The sequence below is a fragment of the Saccoglossus kowalevskii genome, chromosome 3 (assembly GCF_978046115.1).
Source record: "Saccoglossus kowalevskii chromosome 3, keSacKowa6.1, whole genome shotgun sequence".
NCBI lineage: Eukaryota > Metazoa > Hemichordata > Enteropneusta > Harrimaniidae > Saccoglossus > Saccoglossus kowalevskii.
The window spans coordinates 8,235,524-8,252,101 of NC_140643.1; the positions used below are offsets into that span (position 1 = coordinate 8,235,524).

The 16,578-nt window shown below is 33.5% G+C and overlaps 1 protein-coding gene across 2 annotated transcripts in view; it reads right to left on the reverse strand.

The window, feature by feature from the left end:
* LOC100378334 (protein adenylyltransferase SelO, mitochondrial-like) overlaps positions 1-16,578 on the reverse strand; it is a 71,654-nt gene extending 55,076 nt beyond the window's left edge. The window contains exons 1-4 of one of the 2 annotated variants that reach the window (XM_085496721.1): positions 16,042-16,578; positions 7,419-7,591; positions 6,541-6,652; positions 1,385-1,508 (exon numbers count right to left, since the gene is read on the reverse strand). In XM_085496721.1, the coding sequence (XP_085352847.1) occupies positions 1,385-1,508; positions 6,541-6,652; positions 7,419-7,591; positions 16,042-16,532 (900 nt within the window). In that variant the 5' untranslated portion in view covers positions 16,533-16,578. Of the gene's footprint in view, positions 1-1,384; positions 1,524-6,540; positions 6,653-7,418; positions 7,592-16,041 lie in introns of both variants that reach the window. The other variant, XM_085496720.1, reaches the window with a different exon arrangement.

The window sequence follows — 16,578 nt, forward strand, 5'->3', positions numbered from 1 at the left end:
ACAATATGTATTTCTCGATACACTTATTAATATAATATTCATTCAGTGGTCATAATAAGCTTTTTATAAATATATTTTTTTTAGAAATCTAAATGGCTGTTAGAAATAGATCGATATCATCCAATCAGCACACAGAAGGAATGTATGAACGTTGTGGACGTAGAACTCTTTAGTCAATCACTATTAAGTACTTAAATATGACTATTGGTAACTAAAATTTGTATATTACATTTACCAGGTATAAGTTAAAAATACAAGATGGCAGAAAACATATATATTTTATTATATTATAGCATTATCAATACCAGTGGATTTTATGATGTCATTGCAGCAGATTATTAGCGATAATGTATTACATTATTGAGCATCAAGGCCCTGTCCCATGGATATGAATACAATGTTATTTTTGAAAATGCGTAAAGAAGAAAAAGAAGAGAAATTGTTAGATTTAATACCAAAAATAGCATCAAATAAAACGGCCCATAACCAATAACAGCGGATTCGAATATCGAAATCAGACAATATTGTGAGGGAATTGTCGTCTGCTCTGTACGCTAACGTGTGTTCGGTCGAAGTGTTCCATCTAGTACGCGCGCCTCTAGATTCCGCGACTGATGCCGCTGTCCTTGTGGCCTCCTGATTAGTTCGCCTTATCGTGTTGATGAAGTGAGGTTAACCAAGGATAATTTATCCAAGCAAATGCGATAAACGAAATGGGGGTAAATGTATGTCTACGAGTACAGAGAGATACGGCGTACCAGTCACGGCGTGCCATTCACTCGGGCGATCAGTGCAATGCTACTCCACACTACACATCAGTCACTCATTCACTCGCAATGTAAATGAGTTCAATGCAATAATATTTGATGGATTAAAACTAGTTTCTTTCTTAGTTTGCCATATGAGATTGTAGAAACAATTTTCATTTCATGACTCAAGCACACTTTGTGCCTCATATATGTACTCGGCTCTCACCTCGTACATATATGTCGCACAAAGTGAGCTTTCGCCCATTATGGGTTGGTGGGTCGTTCATTATTGTTTAAATATTGTTGTTCAATAAGACCAGATCAGAAAATATTATCATAAACTAAAAATGTTTTGATTGCAGAAGACATTGCAATATTCGTTAGTTGAAAAATCAGAACCACTAATACGCATGTGTAGTGATTGTTATTGTATGTACAACCCATACATATTTAACGTACAGAATTTTCAAGTCATGATAATGCATAGTCCAATGTATATATAATATCAAAACACAATTTTAAAAATTACATATTCTGATCTATTTTAAATCTTTAATTTATGCAGCATTATCGTAGTACAGGTTATCAGATAATAGAGGGTTTGCTATGCAAGTTCTAGTGTGTATATTAATTACCTTTGGAAAGAAAGTCTTAATGCAGTAATCTAACATCTTAACTAGTATGTCTTTTCTACCAACACTTGGTCCTTTCCTTCCAGTCAAACCGTCAGTTGGTTTGAATATCTCAAATGAACCAAATCTGAAACGTAATGAACTAATCAATGTTACTCAAGTAAACCATATAATTCAGACTTCTAGTTCTGTAAATGTCATGGATACCATACAGGATGCCGTTGAAGATATAATATATATAGAACACCACATCTAGAATCAGGAATGTGATTGGTTAATCCACAGTCACATTGGGCCATTCCAGTTTATATCTGCATATGTATGCATTTTCCATACTTGTCTGGATTTCCAGATTCTGTTTCTCCATATACAGTTGGAATTCCGGGGTATTTTCCCCATCATACAGTGCTGGAAATCCGAAAACATCAACAGGGGGGTGCAGATATAAACTGGAATTGCCCATTGGCTAAAATAATTTTACAATTGTTAAGCAGGAAAAACTATAGTGCTTCCTCGCAGTGGTCAATATAATGGCTGAGTTTAATTTGACTGCTGATATCAACAATAATAGCACATGATTCATGCTTTTTTTCCAAAAAGGAATTGTTAGATTTTGTTTCCAGGAGGGGTCATAAAAAAACATTTATGGTCAAGGGCTCTGTGTAATAAGAAGATTACATCCTGCACATTGAACACGCCTAGATGACCCACAGTGTGTTGTGTCTTAACCACAACCAATGTGTTTCTTGGGATAACAAGTAGTTAGGGACAATGTACCCAAAGTAAAATATTTGTTGGGGATAATTGACTCATAATTCCTTGTTTATTTGTTAGGGATAGTTAATCCACATTTCTTTGTGAAATAATGCTGTTCTTATGGCTAGTCAAATAAATATAATTATTAAATACCTGTCACCGTAACGTTATGAGGTACAGCATGCCGTAATTTTGCGTTATTTTACAGGAAATGCGTATTCCAAATATGGAATGATTACACATGTAAGCGTCCTCTAATAATAAAAACAAACATGGCTGCCACCAGAGTTTGACCGGATTCAACACAAAGAAGTTTGCTGATTCTGTTCTAAATATTTTGGATTTTGGCACTTACATGGTGTATCCTTGGAAGGAAAAAATGTATATTAACAAGACATGAAATGTCACAGTCCCCATTATTTGATTATAAAGTTGTACAAGGAACATCTGCAAACAGGTGAATAAATATGTACTCTTTGTGGTTACAACTCATCATAAAGTGATTTCCGATGATCTAGTTTTGTACTGACAACTAAAAACTTCCACTGACCCATGTTCAGAATCTCAGAGTACACAAGTGCAACAAAACTATTTGTCATACATATATACAGTGTATGTATACTTGCTCAAGAAACTGCATTCATAAATCTGAGTGAACCTTGATGTACCGGTACATGACTTCTTTGTTAATCAGGTCTTAGTATATTACTAAGACCTGGGTTTGTTTCAACATCACCACTGGGCATCAGAATCATTCTCATGTTGTCAAATACAATTTATTAACACAGTAAGGTTTATTATTTAAAATGTATTCATTGTACATAGAACAACATCTGTTAATTTAAACAATTGTAAAAGCTATGTTTTCAGAGCAAGTACATGTAATAATTAAGAAAGCCAGTTGCGATAAAGGTTGGTCTGCTCATTCCCTTCAATGGAGAAGAAACAAATAATTGTTTGAAGTCTTTTTAGTGCAGTGATTATTAATGGGTATAAAATACTGTAAACCATTTAATTTTCACTTCTAGATATATTCAGGATTTTGTGAAATTTGTGTACAACATTTCAACAAAGTCCCTGACACTCCATGTTGTAGGAACCCAGAAAAAATTGCCTTGCGAAATTGAAGCAGTTCACAGCACCACTGTAAAAAAAAAAAAAAAAAAAAAAAAAAAAAATAGGTTAAAATGAGTATAGTCAAAGACATACACATGTGGGTTCATAAGACATATGTCCCAATCTGAGTGGTTCTAGGGATTAGTATCACCAGATTTTACTCTCCGTGATTCAATATCAGTCCTATGTATAACGCTGTGTTGATCAGGCGAACTAATTGACAATGGCCCTACATGTATCGCTATGAAATCACAGTAGTTTTGTATTCTTCTAGCATTTCGACTATGGAAAAATATTTGTTTTTGAAAGTGGACGAATTATTAGAAGAAAAACAGAAACTATTTTTTTAGTATGAATTCTAGTAACTGAAATGCAGGATTGAAAAAGAACAAGACAATACGCAGGATTGATAAACCTTCAGCAAGCACTCCTGAAATTTCAGATCATTGGTACCATGTTTTTGGATACATTCAATGACCTAACACATAACATATTGTTCAATCACTTGACCCTGTATGGCACAAGATTGCAAGCTTCTATCATAAAATTGGGTAATTTATTTGATGCAACGAAACATGCATTCACAGCAGACGGAAATTCGTTTGAGATATTACTGGATTTTTGTATTCAGTTTTCCATTTCAACCGCAATCATCACTTAGTAAGCTGTGATCGCGCATTGGGATACTGACTGTGCATAAATGCAGTGTCATCAGAAGACTGATTGTTTGAGAATATTTTGCACCATTACGCCATTTCAAATATTATATTAATTCACAGACAACAAAATAAAGATTTTCAATAACATACAAGTTTTCCCACAGTTGACGATTGTATGGCAATTACAAGGCTTCGCCAGTTTTACTTTGGAAGAAGTTGAAAACAGGTAACAGGAAGGGGCTACATGACTACATCTTTTTTTTTTGAATTTTAATCAAGCATGATTTTTTTAATTTAATTTTTTTTTTACAAATGTCTATTTCAGGGCAACAGAAACAAAAACAATAAATGTGTAGGTAGGCATTTTAACAATTGCACAATTAATATTGGATGAAAACGTCATAACGCGATATAAATCATAATCATAATTAAAAATAAGATCACATTTAATTTAGTCAGTTTTCATAATGAAATACATAATAACATGTATTTATAAATTTGAATAAGGTTCAACGGCCTTTTCATTTAATGCCAATTTATACACCATAAAACCTCTGGTTTAGGTGTCACACTCAGAAGAGTGAAAGGCCTTTGGTTCATAGGCATCGCGAAATGTTGGAATTGAATCACATACTGTAATATCCATTATTTTTTTTATAATCTTGTTGATAACGAAAAGTAAAGTATGTTCTAAAAAAAGTTTCGAATAAATACAAACACGAATACATTGCTTAGTGGTTAGTACCGGTAGCGAATGATCACGGTAGCACAATCTGGTCATTCTGTGTTTCGCAAGTGAATAACTTACTTGTTTTCGAAGTATTGCAATTGTTGATTATTATTCAGTAATGATTATAATAACGCACAAAAATTTAATTCGTTGAATTTTTATAAATTGGAAGTAATATTCAACTTAGTTTTATCGTAAACCAATGATTTCGGTCGAATGTAAATGCGCGAAGCGATAGATATCCGCCATGTTCTCATTTACACGTGGCTCATTTAAATATGTTAATGACGGTTCAGTGACCTCGTGGTGAACGCAACGCGGTAGTAGATTTACCGATGTTCTGGCAAGATCTTTATGCTTTGATTTTGACAGGGAAAACGGCATGATTTTTTTTTTAATCAAAAAATTAGTTGTTTTCAAAATATAAACTGAGCATTCAAAGAATAATTTAACATTGTTCGCAGAAATAACAGCTCATTGTCGAAACGAAGCTTACCCATTCTGGCTATTCACAATAGGTGTCAATGACTATGGTAAAATATAAAGTAGACTCTTTTAGGCGCCAGGAGTGAATGAAATATCTAAAATATTTTAAAAAAAACTAAAAGATAATGCCAAAAAAACGCCGGGCGATTTCATGGTCCGTTGAAGACTACTCGATCGAACGTCCATACACGTGTTGTCACTGCACATCAGCCATGTTGAATCATACGAGATCGGCAAAATCTTCATTACAACTAACAGTTGCTCACAACATAAAAATACGAATATAATCATCATTATATAATGAATAAGTTGATCGACACAGGGACATTCCCCCCCCCCCTCCCCTGAGTTGTGGATATTTCGGAAATCGCGACACAAGCAAAAGACCGGATAACGATTTACTAACTTGAAACTATGTCCCCGTGAATTAATCGTCCGTGTACAATAATTTGACAGGGTATACAATTTACAAACTAGTTTCGTAGATTGGAGACAATTGTTTGCTTTTTTGGCTTTTCACAAGAATATAAAGCTGGCAATCATCATAATATTCACGTCCGTACGTACGTCACGGAATGTACACCAATCGTACCCCAAAATACATTCAATTTTGTAGAAACTGGAGAACTTACCTTTGCAAACACGTCTCTTATGCCGCCTTCTTGAAGTTCTTGAAATCAAATAAGGTTACTAGTTCTTCTAGTAACTAGTGAATGAGACCACTGAGCCGAACAGAATAAATGTATAAACAGTACTATAATAAATTGCACGCAATGGAGAAATCATGTGCTGTAGCGTTACTCACAGATCTAATCTACTGTAAAATATTTTATTTCAGCTGGAATTATCATTCGCTGAAAAGACTTTTTCTGGCTGTTTTTGTATTGAATTTATTTTCATTGATTTTTGACAAGTTTGACTGTAAAATATAGGAAAAAGGGAATATTCGCTGGATTTTATTTTAACTGAAACATTCCTACAGCGAAAATAGCAAAAAAATGTTGCAAGCAAAAATAAAGTATTTTACAGTAATTAATTTATTCTGAGCATGCACAGACGTTCTATCAATGTTGCCGGGAGAGGTAATTTTTGATAAAAATCGTGAAAAAGACCCACTTGGGATTTTCAGATCTGGAAAAAAAATTACGTGCATACTCGGAAGACACTTGTTCATCAACCTTTCAAAGTTTCACTGATACCTGCTGTAGAATTTCTGAGAAAATGTTGGAGACAGAAAAAGGACAAAACCTGAATTATAAAGTCCCCTTTTCAGGCTGTGCCTGAACGGGGACTAATAAGGTTATTACGAGAATACCTCAATAGTATCCTGGTAATAAGCTCATAATATACTGGTATACTTGTAACTGTTACTGCTTATGCTTACATGAACACACAGATAAAACATAGAATACCTGATAAAAGTGGGAGCAATCCTCAATACTATGGTTGCTTGTTCCTGGATGACATTACCATTGTAAAATATATCTCTTTGTACTTTGGTGTCTGAAGTAATACAGCTACCAGCTATCAATGAGATTTATTTAAAATTTAAATTTAAAATTGACAGTTTGCACAGCAAATAGTAACATAGTACAAGTTCTATTACATTTGTTTTAGCTTTTGATTATGCAATATATCATTTGTAACAATTCCATTATTTGTCAGATTTTTTTTCAAATAGTTATTAACTTCACTAAATTTTTCTGTAGATTTAGTTGTGATTGAGTTTTTAGCTTTAAGTCTAATTGATATATCGCACAAAAGACTTTCTGCCAGATGGTCAAATATGCTCTTCTTCAGATTAAATTAAAATTGCATGTGAAGTACCCCAGTAGGTTTATTTGTAGTAAATGCCTGTTTTCCTGTATCTGTGTCCCTTCCTTCTAAATGTATATGAAGACTTATTTCCATGGGTCAAGGTGAACTAGTCCAAGCAACTATCGGTGTTTAGAATATTCCAATGCAGGACTAATAACCATGTTGCATGATTTGTTATTAACCACTGAGCATCAAGAACAGATATGCATAAAGTGTGTACATTGTAACTATACTGATATTGGTTAATGACTCAATTTACTACAGGTCTTCAACAGAGGTATCCATATAAAACAACTATAAATAGGTGCAGTACAATTACCTCTACTAGTAAAATTAGGATAATATGTGAACATAACAAGTAATAGTCAGTCCCACAAAATGAATTTCAAAATGTATTTTAAGTGATTGCATAATCATGTAATGACAACAAGTAATGTGTTACTTTAAAGAATAACTTATGTTGTGTGTATACCTCTAGTGGTCGGAATGCCTAAATGATGCATGGCTTCACTGCATAAAAACTCTCTGATGCTGGATCTCAGTACTTTTCTCCCATCTGCCATACGAGAATATGGGGTCAATCCACTTCCCTTGAGTTGTAGTTCCCATCTATCACCACGCTTATTGACTACCTCACCAAGATACCTTTCAAGATATTGAACATACAATAAAGTCACATATACAAGTAATAATGTTATTGTTATCATGTGGGGCCATATAATGTCAGGTATAATAATGCTATTGTTATCACGTGGCACCATATAATGTCATGTATAATAATGTTATTGTTATCATGTGGGGACATATAATGTCATGTATAATAACGTTATTGTTATAATGTGGGGACATATAATGTCATGTATAATAATGTTATTGTTACCATGTGGGGACATATAGTGTCATGTATAATAATGTTATTGTTATCATGTGGGACCATATAATGTCATGTAAAATAATGTTATTGTTATCATGTGGGGACATATAATGTCATGTATAATAATGCTATTGTTATCATGTGGGACCATATAATGTCATGTAAAATAATGTTATTGTTATCATGTGGGGACATATAATGTCATGTATAATAATGCCATTGTTATCATGTGGGACCATATAATGTCATGTGTAATAATGTTATTGTTATCATGTGGGGCCATATAATGTCAGGTATAATAATGTTATTGTTATCATGTGGGGACATATAATGTCAAGTATAATAATGTTATTGTTATCATGTGGGACCATATAATGTCATGTAAAATAATGTTATTGTTATCATGTGGGGACATATAATGTCATGTATAATAATGCTATTGTTATCATGTGGGACCATATAATGTCATGTATAATAATGTTATTGTTATCATGTGGGACCATATAATGTCAGGTATAATAATGTTATTGTTATCATGTGGGGACATATAATGTCAAGTATAATAATGTTATTGTTATCATGTGGGACCATATAATGTCATGTAAAATAATGTTATTGTTATCATGTGGGGACATATAATGTCATGTATAATAATGCTATTGTTATCATGTGGGACCATATAATGTCATGTATAATAATGTTATTGTTATCATGTGGGACCATATAATGTCATGTAAAATAATGTTATTGTTATCATGTGGGGACATATAATGTCATGTATAATAATGCTATTGTTATGTGGGGCCATATAATGTCATGTAAAATAATGTTATTGTTATCATGTGGGGACATATAATGTCATGTATAATAATGCTATTGTTATCATGTGGGACCATATAATGTCATGTAAAATAATGTTATTGTTATCATGTGGGGACATATAATGTCATGTATAATAATTCTATTGTTATCATGTGGGGGACATATAATGTCATGTATAATAATGTTATTGTTATCATGTGGGGACATATAATGTCATGTATAATAATGCTATTGTTATCATGTGGACCATATAATGTCATGTATAATAATGTTATTGTTATCATGTGGGACCATATAATGTCATGTATAAAAATGATATTGTTATCATGTGGGACCATATAATGTCATGTATAAAAATGCTATTGTTATGTGGGACCATATAATGTCATGTGTAGTAATGCTATTTTTATCATGTGGGACCATATAATGTCATGTATAATAATGTTATTGTTATCATGTGGGGACATATATTGTCATGTATAATAATGCTATTGTTATCATGTGGGACCATATAATGTCATGTATAATAATGTTATTGTTATCATGTGGGGACATATAATGTCATGTATAATAATTCTATTGTTATCATGTGGGGGACATATAATGTCATGTATAAAAATGTTATTGTTATCATGTGGGGACATATAATGTCATGTATAATAATGCTATTGTTATCATGTGGACCATATAATGTCATGTATAATAATGTTATTGTTATCATGTGGGACCATATAATGTCATGTATAAAAATGATATTGTTATCATGTGGGACCATATAATGTCATGTATAAAAATGCTATTGTTATGTGGGACCATATAATGTCATGTGTAGTAATGCTATTTTTATCATGTGGGACCATATAATGTCATGTATAATAATGTTATTGTTATCATGTGGGACCATATAATGTCATGTATAATAATGCTATTGTTATCATGTGGGACCATATAATGTCATGTGTAATAATGTTATTGTTATCATGTGGGGACATATATTGTCATGTATAATAATGCTATTGTTATCATGTGGGACCATATAATGTCATGTATAATAATGCTATTGTTATCATGTGGGACCATATAATGTCATGTATAATAATGCTATTGTTATCATGTGGGACCATATAACATCATAAAATAAAATAAGCCTGTGGGCCTGATGCTCTTTGGTTATAACATTAGGCAAGCAACAAATTAGAAGTATAATATACAATACTTGTTCGAGTATGTCAAGGCCAAGATATATTTGTATGTGTTAAATTTAGAAAATTTCAAAACAAATTGGTTTTGATTAAGCATGCAATGTATAGTTAAGTATGTGGGTGATCACTGTATGAATTGTCTACTCCTTGTTCATGTACATTCTGTTTGTGCTTCTGTCAGACAGAGAACCAGCCCAGATATAACGTTCAAAAGTTTTGTTTTTGAAAAAAAATACACAGAACAAAATAAATCACTAACAAAACAAGCAGCCTGTCGGCTGAGATAGCTCCGCTGTTAGCAATGCACATGGCAATTAAAGAACAGAAGATATCATTAGAAAATGAACAAATCTGAGAGAGGTCCACATGTAGTACTTATATGTATAATATATCAAAGCAATTGGACTTGCGGTTTTCAACAAGAAGTCGAAAATATCACTTTTTACCAAAAATGACAAAAATATTCATCAAAATTAGAGAATTAAAGATGTCATCATGAAATGAACAAATCTGAGAGAGGTCGACATGTAGTACCTATATATGTAATAATAAAGCAATTGGACTTGCGGTTTTCAACAAGAAGTTGAATATATCACTTTTTACCAAAAATTACAAAAATATTCACCAAAATTAGAGAATTGAAGATATCATTATGAAATGAACAAATCTGAGAGAGGTCCACATGTAGTACCTATATATGTAATATCAAAGCAATTGGACTTGCGGTTTTCAACAAGAAGTCGAAAATATCACTTTTTACCAAAAATTACAAAAATATTCACCAAAGTTAGAGAATTAAAGATATCACTACAAAATGAACTAATCTGAGAGAGGTCCACATGTAGTACCTATATATGTAATATCAAAGCAATTGGACTTGCGGTTTTCAACAAGAAGTCGAAAATATCACTTTTTACCAAAAATTACAAAAATATTCACCAAAATTAGAGAATTAAAGATATCACTACAAAATGAACAAATCTGAGAGAGGTCCACATGTAGTACCTATATATGTAATATCAAAGCAATTGGACTTGCGGTTTTTAACAAGAAGTTGAAAATATCACTTTTTACCAAAAATGACAAAAATATTCACCAAAATTAGAGAATTGAAGATATCATCATGAAATGAACAAATCTGAGAGAGGTCTACCCAAGGTACATGTACATATACACCAATTATCAAAGCATTCAGGCTTGTAGTTTTCAAGAAGAAGTCGAAAAAGTAAAACATTGACACGGACGACAACGGACAATCACTCATATGATAAGTTCTGCTCGACAAAGTCGACAGCGGAGCTAAAAAAATTGAAGATAAAACTACAACATCTACAAGACACAGTATTAGCCCATGTACCTGCATGCTAAATATGAACTCATTCTGACATAAAGTTACACAAATTTAGATGTTTTGGTGTTTTTTGACAAAATTGGAGATATATTTATTAGTCAATCTACAACTTTTGAACAAATTACCATCTTCAATAAAAATAATTCTTGAAAATAGCATTTCTGCCAAAAAAATCAATAAAATAGCATCTAAAAATACCACTAAGAATACAAAATTATGGATAACTCCACCATATGACAAAATCACAGAGGGGGTTACTGTATGGTTGACATGAAAGCAATTCTCTGTGACGGTTGGAGAGAAATTTCTCAAAAATTATGATTTGGACAAAAAAAGATGAATAAAAGAAAAAAATTCACTAAAAATAGAAAATAATACTACCACATCAACAGAGGACCATCCTATGTAATTATATGCTGAATATGAAGACAATCAGTGGATGGTTTTGGAGAAATTGATAAAAACATAAATTTTTAGCTTTTTTTGACTCAATTTGCAGTATTACAGACTGATCTATGAACAAATCCCAATTTCTTCCCCACAGGGTATATTTACACCAAAAAATCAAAGTTGATGGTCACTGCTTACACTAAGGCCTATACATTCTGTAAGTCATATGTATTACCTATGGAAACATAAAAAATTATCAGAAAAAAATTCACAAATTGAACAAAATTGAAGATATCATTACAAAATGAACAATCTTGAGTGAGGTCTGCCCCAGATCACAAACACAAAATATGAAAAAAAATTTGACAGACAGTTTTGGAGAAGTCATCAAAAATAACACTTTTGGCCAAAAATATCAAAAAATAATAACGAAAAAATTCACTTAAAGCGAACCTAAATGCAGCCTTAATTTATAGTTGTGTATATTCTAAACTGTATTCGAAATAATATTGCAGTGGTTTAATTTTGTTTTATTTATAACTGTAGCTTGGATAGGCATTTGAAGTGCTTGCAATGAAACACCATGGAGGTCATTCATGGAGGGGAATAAATAACAAACGAGCATATTTAACATCCGGGTACTTTTCAAAGCTATGACGTTTTAGTATCTGATCGCATTCGTATACACCATTGTACATAGCCGTTCATGCTGCCAAGCATTGTGTACTACTAGTATAAACTCAACTTTTATATGCACAATGTGCTTTTTAAAACTTGGGTTAGAGCCTTATGCGTTTGAACCACAGTATTCTGAGAGTGAAAACCCGATTGCGTTAAAGTACCGTACTTCCCCGATCGTAAGCCCCTCCCGAGTATGAAGCCCATCCCTATATTTTTACTTGGTTTTTATGGAGTTGAGAGCATTCACGATTATAAGCCCAGAGTGTTTTTACTGGGCGTCGACGATATTCTTTAAAATATGAGTGTAAAAGGTTTGTTTCATTTCATAATAATCGTGATTGGCATGGTAGTTTGGTTCATGCTTTTAGTTTTATGACAAAACTCGCAATAATTTCAGAGTGCATGGCGAACGTACACAACGTGGTTTGCATCCTTTCTATTCTGTCATTTACTCAGGATGAACCCTGATGTTGCAATTCTGGAGTGATCCATATTTCTTGAGTAGTAGCTTTCGAAAAGCCAAAAATGTGATCGTTAAGTCGTGTACCTGGTTATTGGACATGGTTTACTTAGAGACTATCATGAAAGGCCTAGGGTTTGAACGATGAGACATGTTGGCGACGAAGTAAGGTGTTTAAATTCTTCCTCCACACTCAGTTTACCTATGGTTACTATTAACCGTCATTTATATTTCGGAAATTGCGAATCGCCAGTTTTTAGGGGAAAAAATCAAAAATCGTTTTCTTGTTGCAATCAGATAGCATTTTAACATTGCGGTAATTCACTTCCGCATTGCGTTAACAAATCATCGTCAATAATCGGACAATTTCATCATTACGACACATCATTTTGATTGGTTAATGAAAGATATGACCTGTTATGTCAAAGGAAGTTGTTGCAGGTCAAATCGTGCTGAAAAACCTCATGGTGGAAAATTGCTTTGCGTCGAGAGTTTGCGTACGATCGAAAACATATCAAAACGAAGATAATGAAAAATGCCTTCGGCCACTGTTTCCTCACTGACCCTACCCATTATTTCACCGTAAATTCAGACGGTATGTAAATCGTATTGTAATAAAATGTGTGTGGTTTTTATGAGCATGCTTGTTTCTTCATTGTAAGTGTCGTTCAAATCAATGACGCATTTTTTTTTTTAAAAATAAGTATTATTTTCCCAAGCCCGGAGATGTGAACGAATAATTTTTTTGGATAATTTTTCGTTGTTTGCAAGATGGTTACAGTTTTTAACCCCAAAACAAAATAATTTTTTCTGAGTTGATCCTTGAGTACAAGCTCATCCCTTACTTTTCCCTTACGTGTTCATGCCTCCGGGCTTATGATCAGAGAAGTACGGTATACAGTGAAGATTCAGATCAGTCCAGTGTGAGTGATGAGAGTATATCGTCGACAATGCCCCTTGTTCGGATGATAGTTTTATTTCAAATTACACGGAAATCTGTGAACAATCTGCTTGGTGTTCCTGTGACACTTGTCCCATGATTTGCCAGTGCAGCCCTGTGAATACATGGACGAAAATGTTTCCACCCCCGCCCTATGAACTCAAGATTGCATACTCCAGCATCCATACTTTGAATAATTTGCACGCCGCACAGTGCAGTACTGGAAACAGCATTTATTAGACAGTTAGACAAAAAACAAAACAAAATGCCTGTCTCGATCAATCGCACATCCACAATGTTTGTATGTTGATACGCTTGTAAATAAAATTAATGTAAAAGTCAATTCACCAGTCCAGCCAACTATGGCTCCCTAAGTTGCTTATATTTAATCAGATACTATTTCGTCATCATGCTTTGTTACCTTACCTGTTTATACCTCATGAGGGCGTTTTTTATGGCAAGATGGCGCAAACGGAAGTCCTTCGCAGGTTTATTGTTTCTCATATTTAAATCATCATAACTTTGAAGATAATCATTTTTTTTTCAAATTTATAATCAATATACATAACTTGATAAATACAAACACCAAAATAGGCTCTATTTAGTTCCCCTTTAAAATACAAATTTGTAGAAAATGTTACCACATCAACAGGCAACACAGAGGACCAGCCAAGGTCTAAAAGCTAAATACTGGATTCTGCCCTAAATTGGCCCTTCCAAAAAATCGCCCAGGACAATCTCACCCTTATTTGGGCTTCAATATTTCACAAAATGTTCATCAAATATTTTTTTGGACTATTTTCATAGAAAAATCCACCTATGCCGACTTTCAACACTGGCAGTTGGATCACCCAACACGAAAGAAACCACTGCAGAATCTAATCTAATATAATGATATATTTTTTTCTTCCTGAATTAAACAGTAGACTGCCTAAAATTTCATTACAATGTCACCCAGTGTCATCTTACTCCCAAAAAAAATCGGCAAACAAAATTAACGAACCTGATACGCCAAATACATTGTTTTTAATTTTATTGGTAATGAAAGTATATTCTAATAGAAGTTTCAAATAAAAATGAACACAACTGCAGTGCTTAGTAGCAAATTATCACGGTAGCACAATCCGGTCATGCTGCGTTTCACAATTGTTGATTATATACACAGTAGTGATTATAATTACTACCTTATACTAAAATATGTTTGGATATTCATATGGGTCTTATTTTGGAACTCCTACCAGAACAACTGCACACATCATAAGGGCTAATTAACAGCTTCTAAGGATGGTATTCCCAGAATAGCACTAGGTGTTAAAGGAACATAAAACTTTAATTTTCAACAACTATGAAAGGACCAATTACTATGAAGCCAACTTAATTTTTTACCACAAAACTACTAGTAACGTACAAAGGAATTTGTTAAATTGTTATGAAATGCAAAGAAAATTCAACTTAGTTTCATCGTAAGCGAATGATTCCGCCCGATACTGTAGGATATCAGCTATGTTTTGCATGAGTTGACTTAGGACGGTGTTCTTTGACTTCATAGGTCAACTCGCTAATTAACCAATTAAAAGGATGGATGATGCCAATGTGCTCATTTAGCTCATTTTTAATTAATATGTTAATGTTATTGAGATTTGCTGATGTTGTAGTATGATCTTTTGGCTTGGATTTTAATGGGGAAATGGTGCGATTTTTTTTAAATCAAAAAATTTGTTGTTTTCAAAAGACAAACTGAGCATTTGAAGAATATTTTAACATTGCTTACAGTGATAACAGCTCATTGACAAAACAAAGCTTACCAGTTTATGCTAGACAGTAAACATTATACTCTTGAATAGGTGTCAATGACTACGGTAAAAACTGAAATTAAGACTATTTTAGGTGTCAGGAAAGATTGAAATGTCCAAAAAAATATGCCAAAATATGTAAAACAAAAAACTGCAGAAAAATCGCCCTGGGCCAATTTACAACAGAATCTGTTAGTAATTGATGAAAATATCAGTTTTCAGCTTTTTTGATCCAATTTCCATATTTGTTGATTGACCCACTTCTCTTGAACAAATTACCATCTTCAACCAATAAGGAATCTTCATACCAAAAATCAGAACAAAAAGGTCCAATGGTTTTGGAGAAAAAGTCGTCCACTGACGACCGAACACTTCATGATCCGTAAATAATAACTTCATTGACATTATTCATTTTGAATAGAACATAGTAAAATGCTATTCTAAAATGATACGTAAGATAATGCTATTGTTATTCAAATATACAGATCATATAATGCTCTTGTTATAGAGGAGTATATGATGTCACATACCGATATATACCGATAATATAGCAACAACAACAAACAATACACATACACTTACATTGCTGCCCCATCACCAAGTTGTCCAGAAAAGTGCCCAAACTGGTGCCCACAGTAACAATGACTGGCGGTCTCAGAACCATGGAGAAGCTTATTTCCGGAGAAATATTCACTAAACACAGGGCGAGTGGTTTCTGATTCCGGTAGGTCCAGCAAAGCCATAGCAGAGGTTGAACAGGCAACCAGTGTTGGGTTCACAACCGGCGTTGGCTTGACACGAGAAAAGCATGCCCCTGTAACCTGGCGCACAGTGTTCTCACGATTCGTATCGAGTGGGAGCGATCGGAGAGCCAGGTTGTCAAAATTCAGTTTCTCAAGCTTGGCCATTGCGTCAGCGATGGCGGCTAGTGACCTAGACGAAGTGACCTTCATACAAATTCTGTTGGTTGTTTTCGTCACCGCTTGCTGTACGTTGGCCGAATTGGCGATTAATCCATGAACGAACTTTGCAGAGACTTTTCTAGATATAATACGATTGAATATCCACAACATTCAGAGAATCTCATTTATCAAACAGGTCAGGTCAGCTGTTATTGAC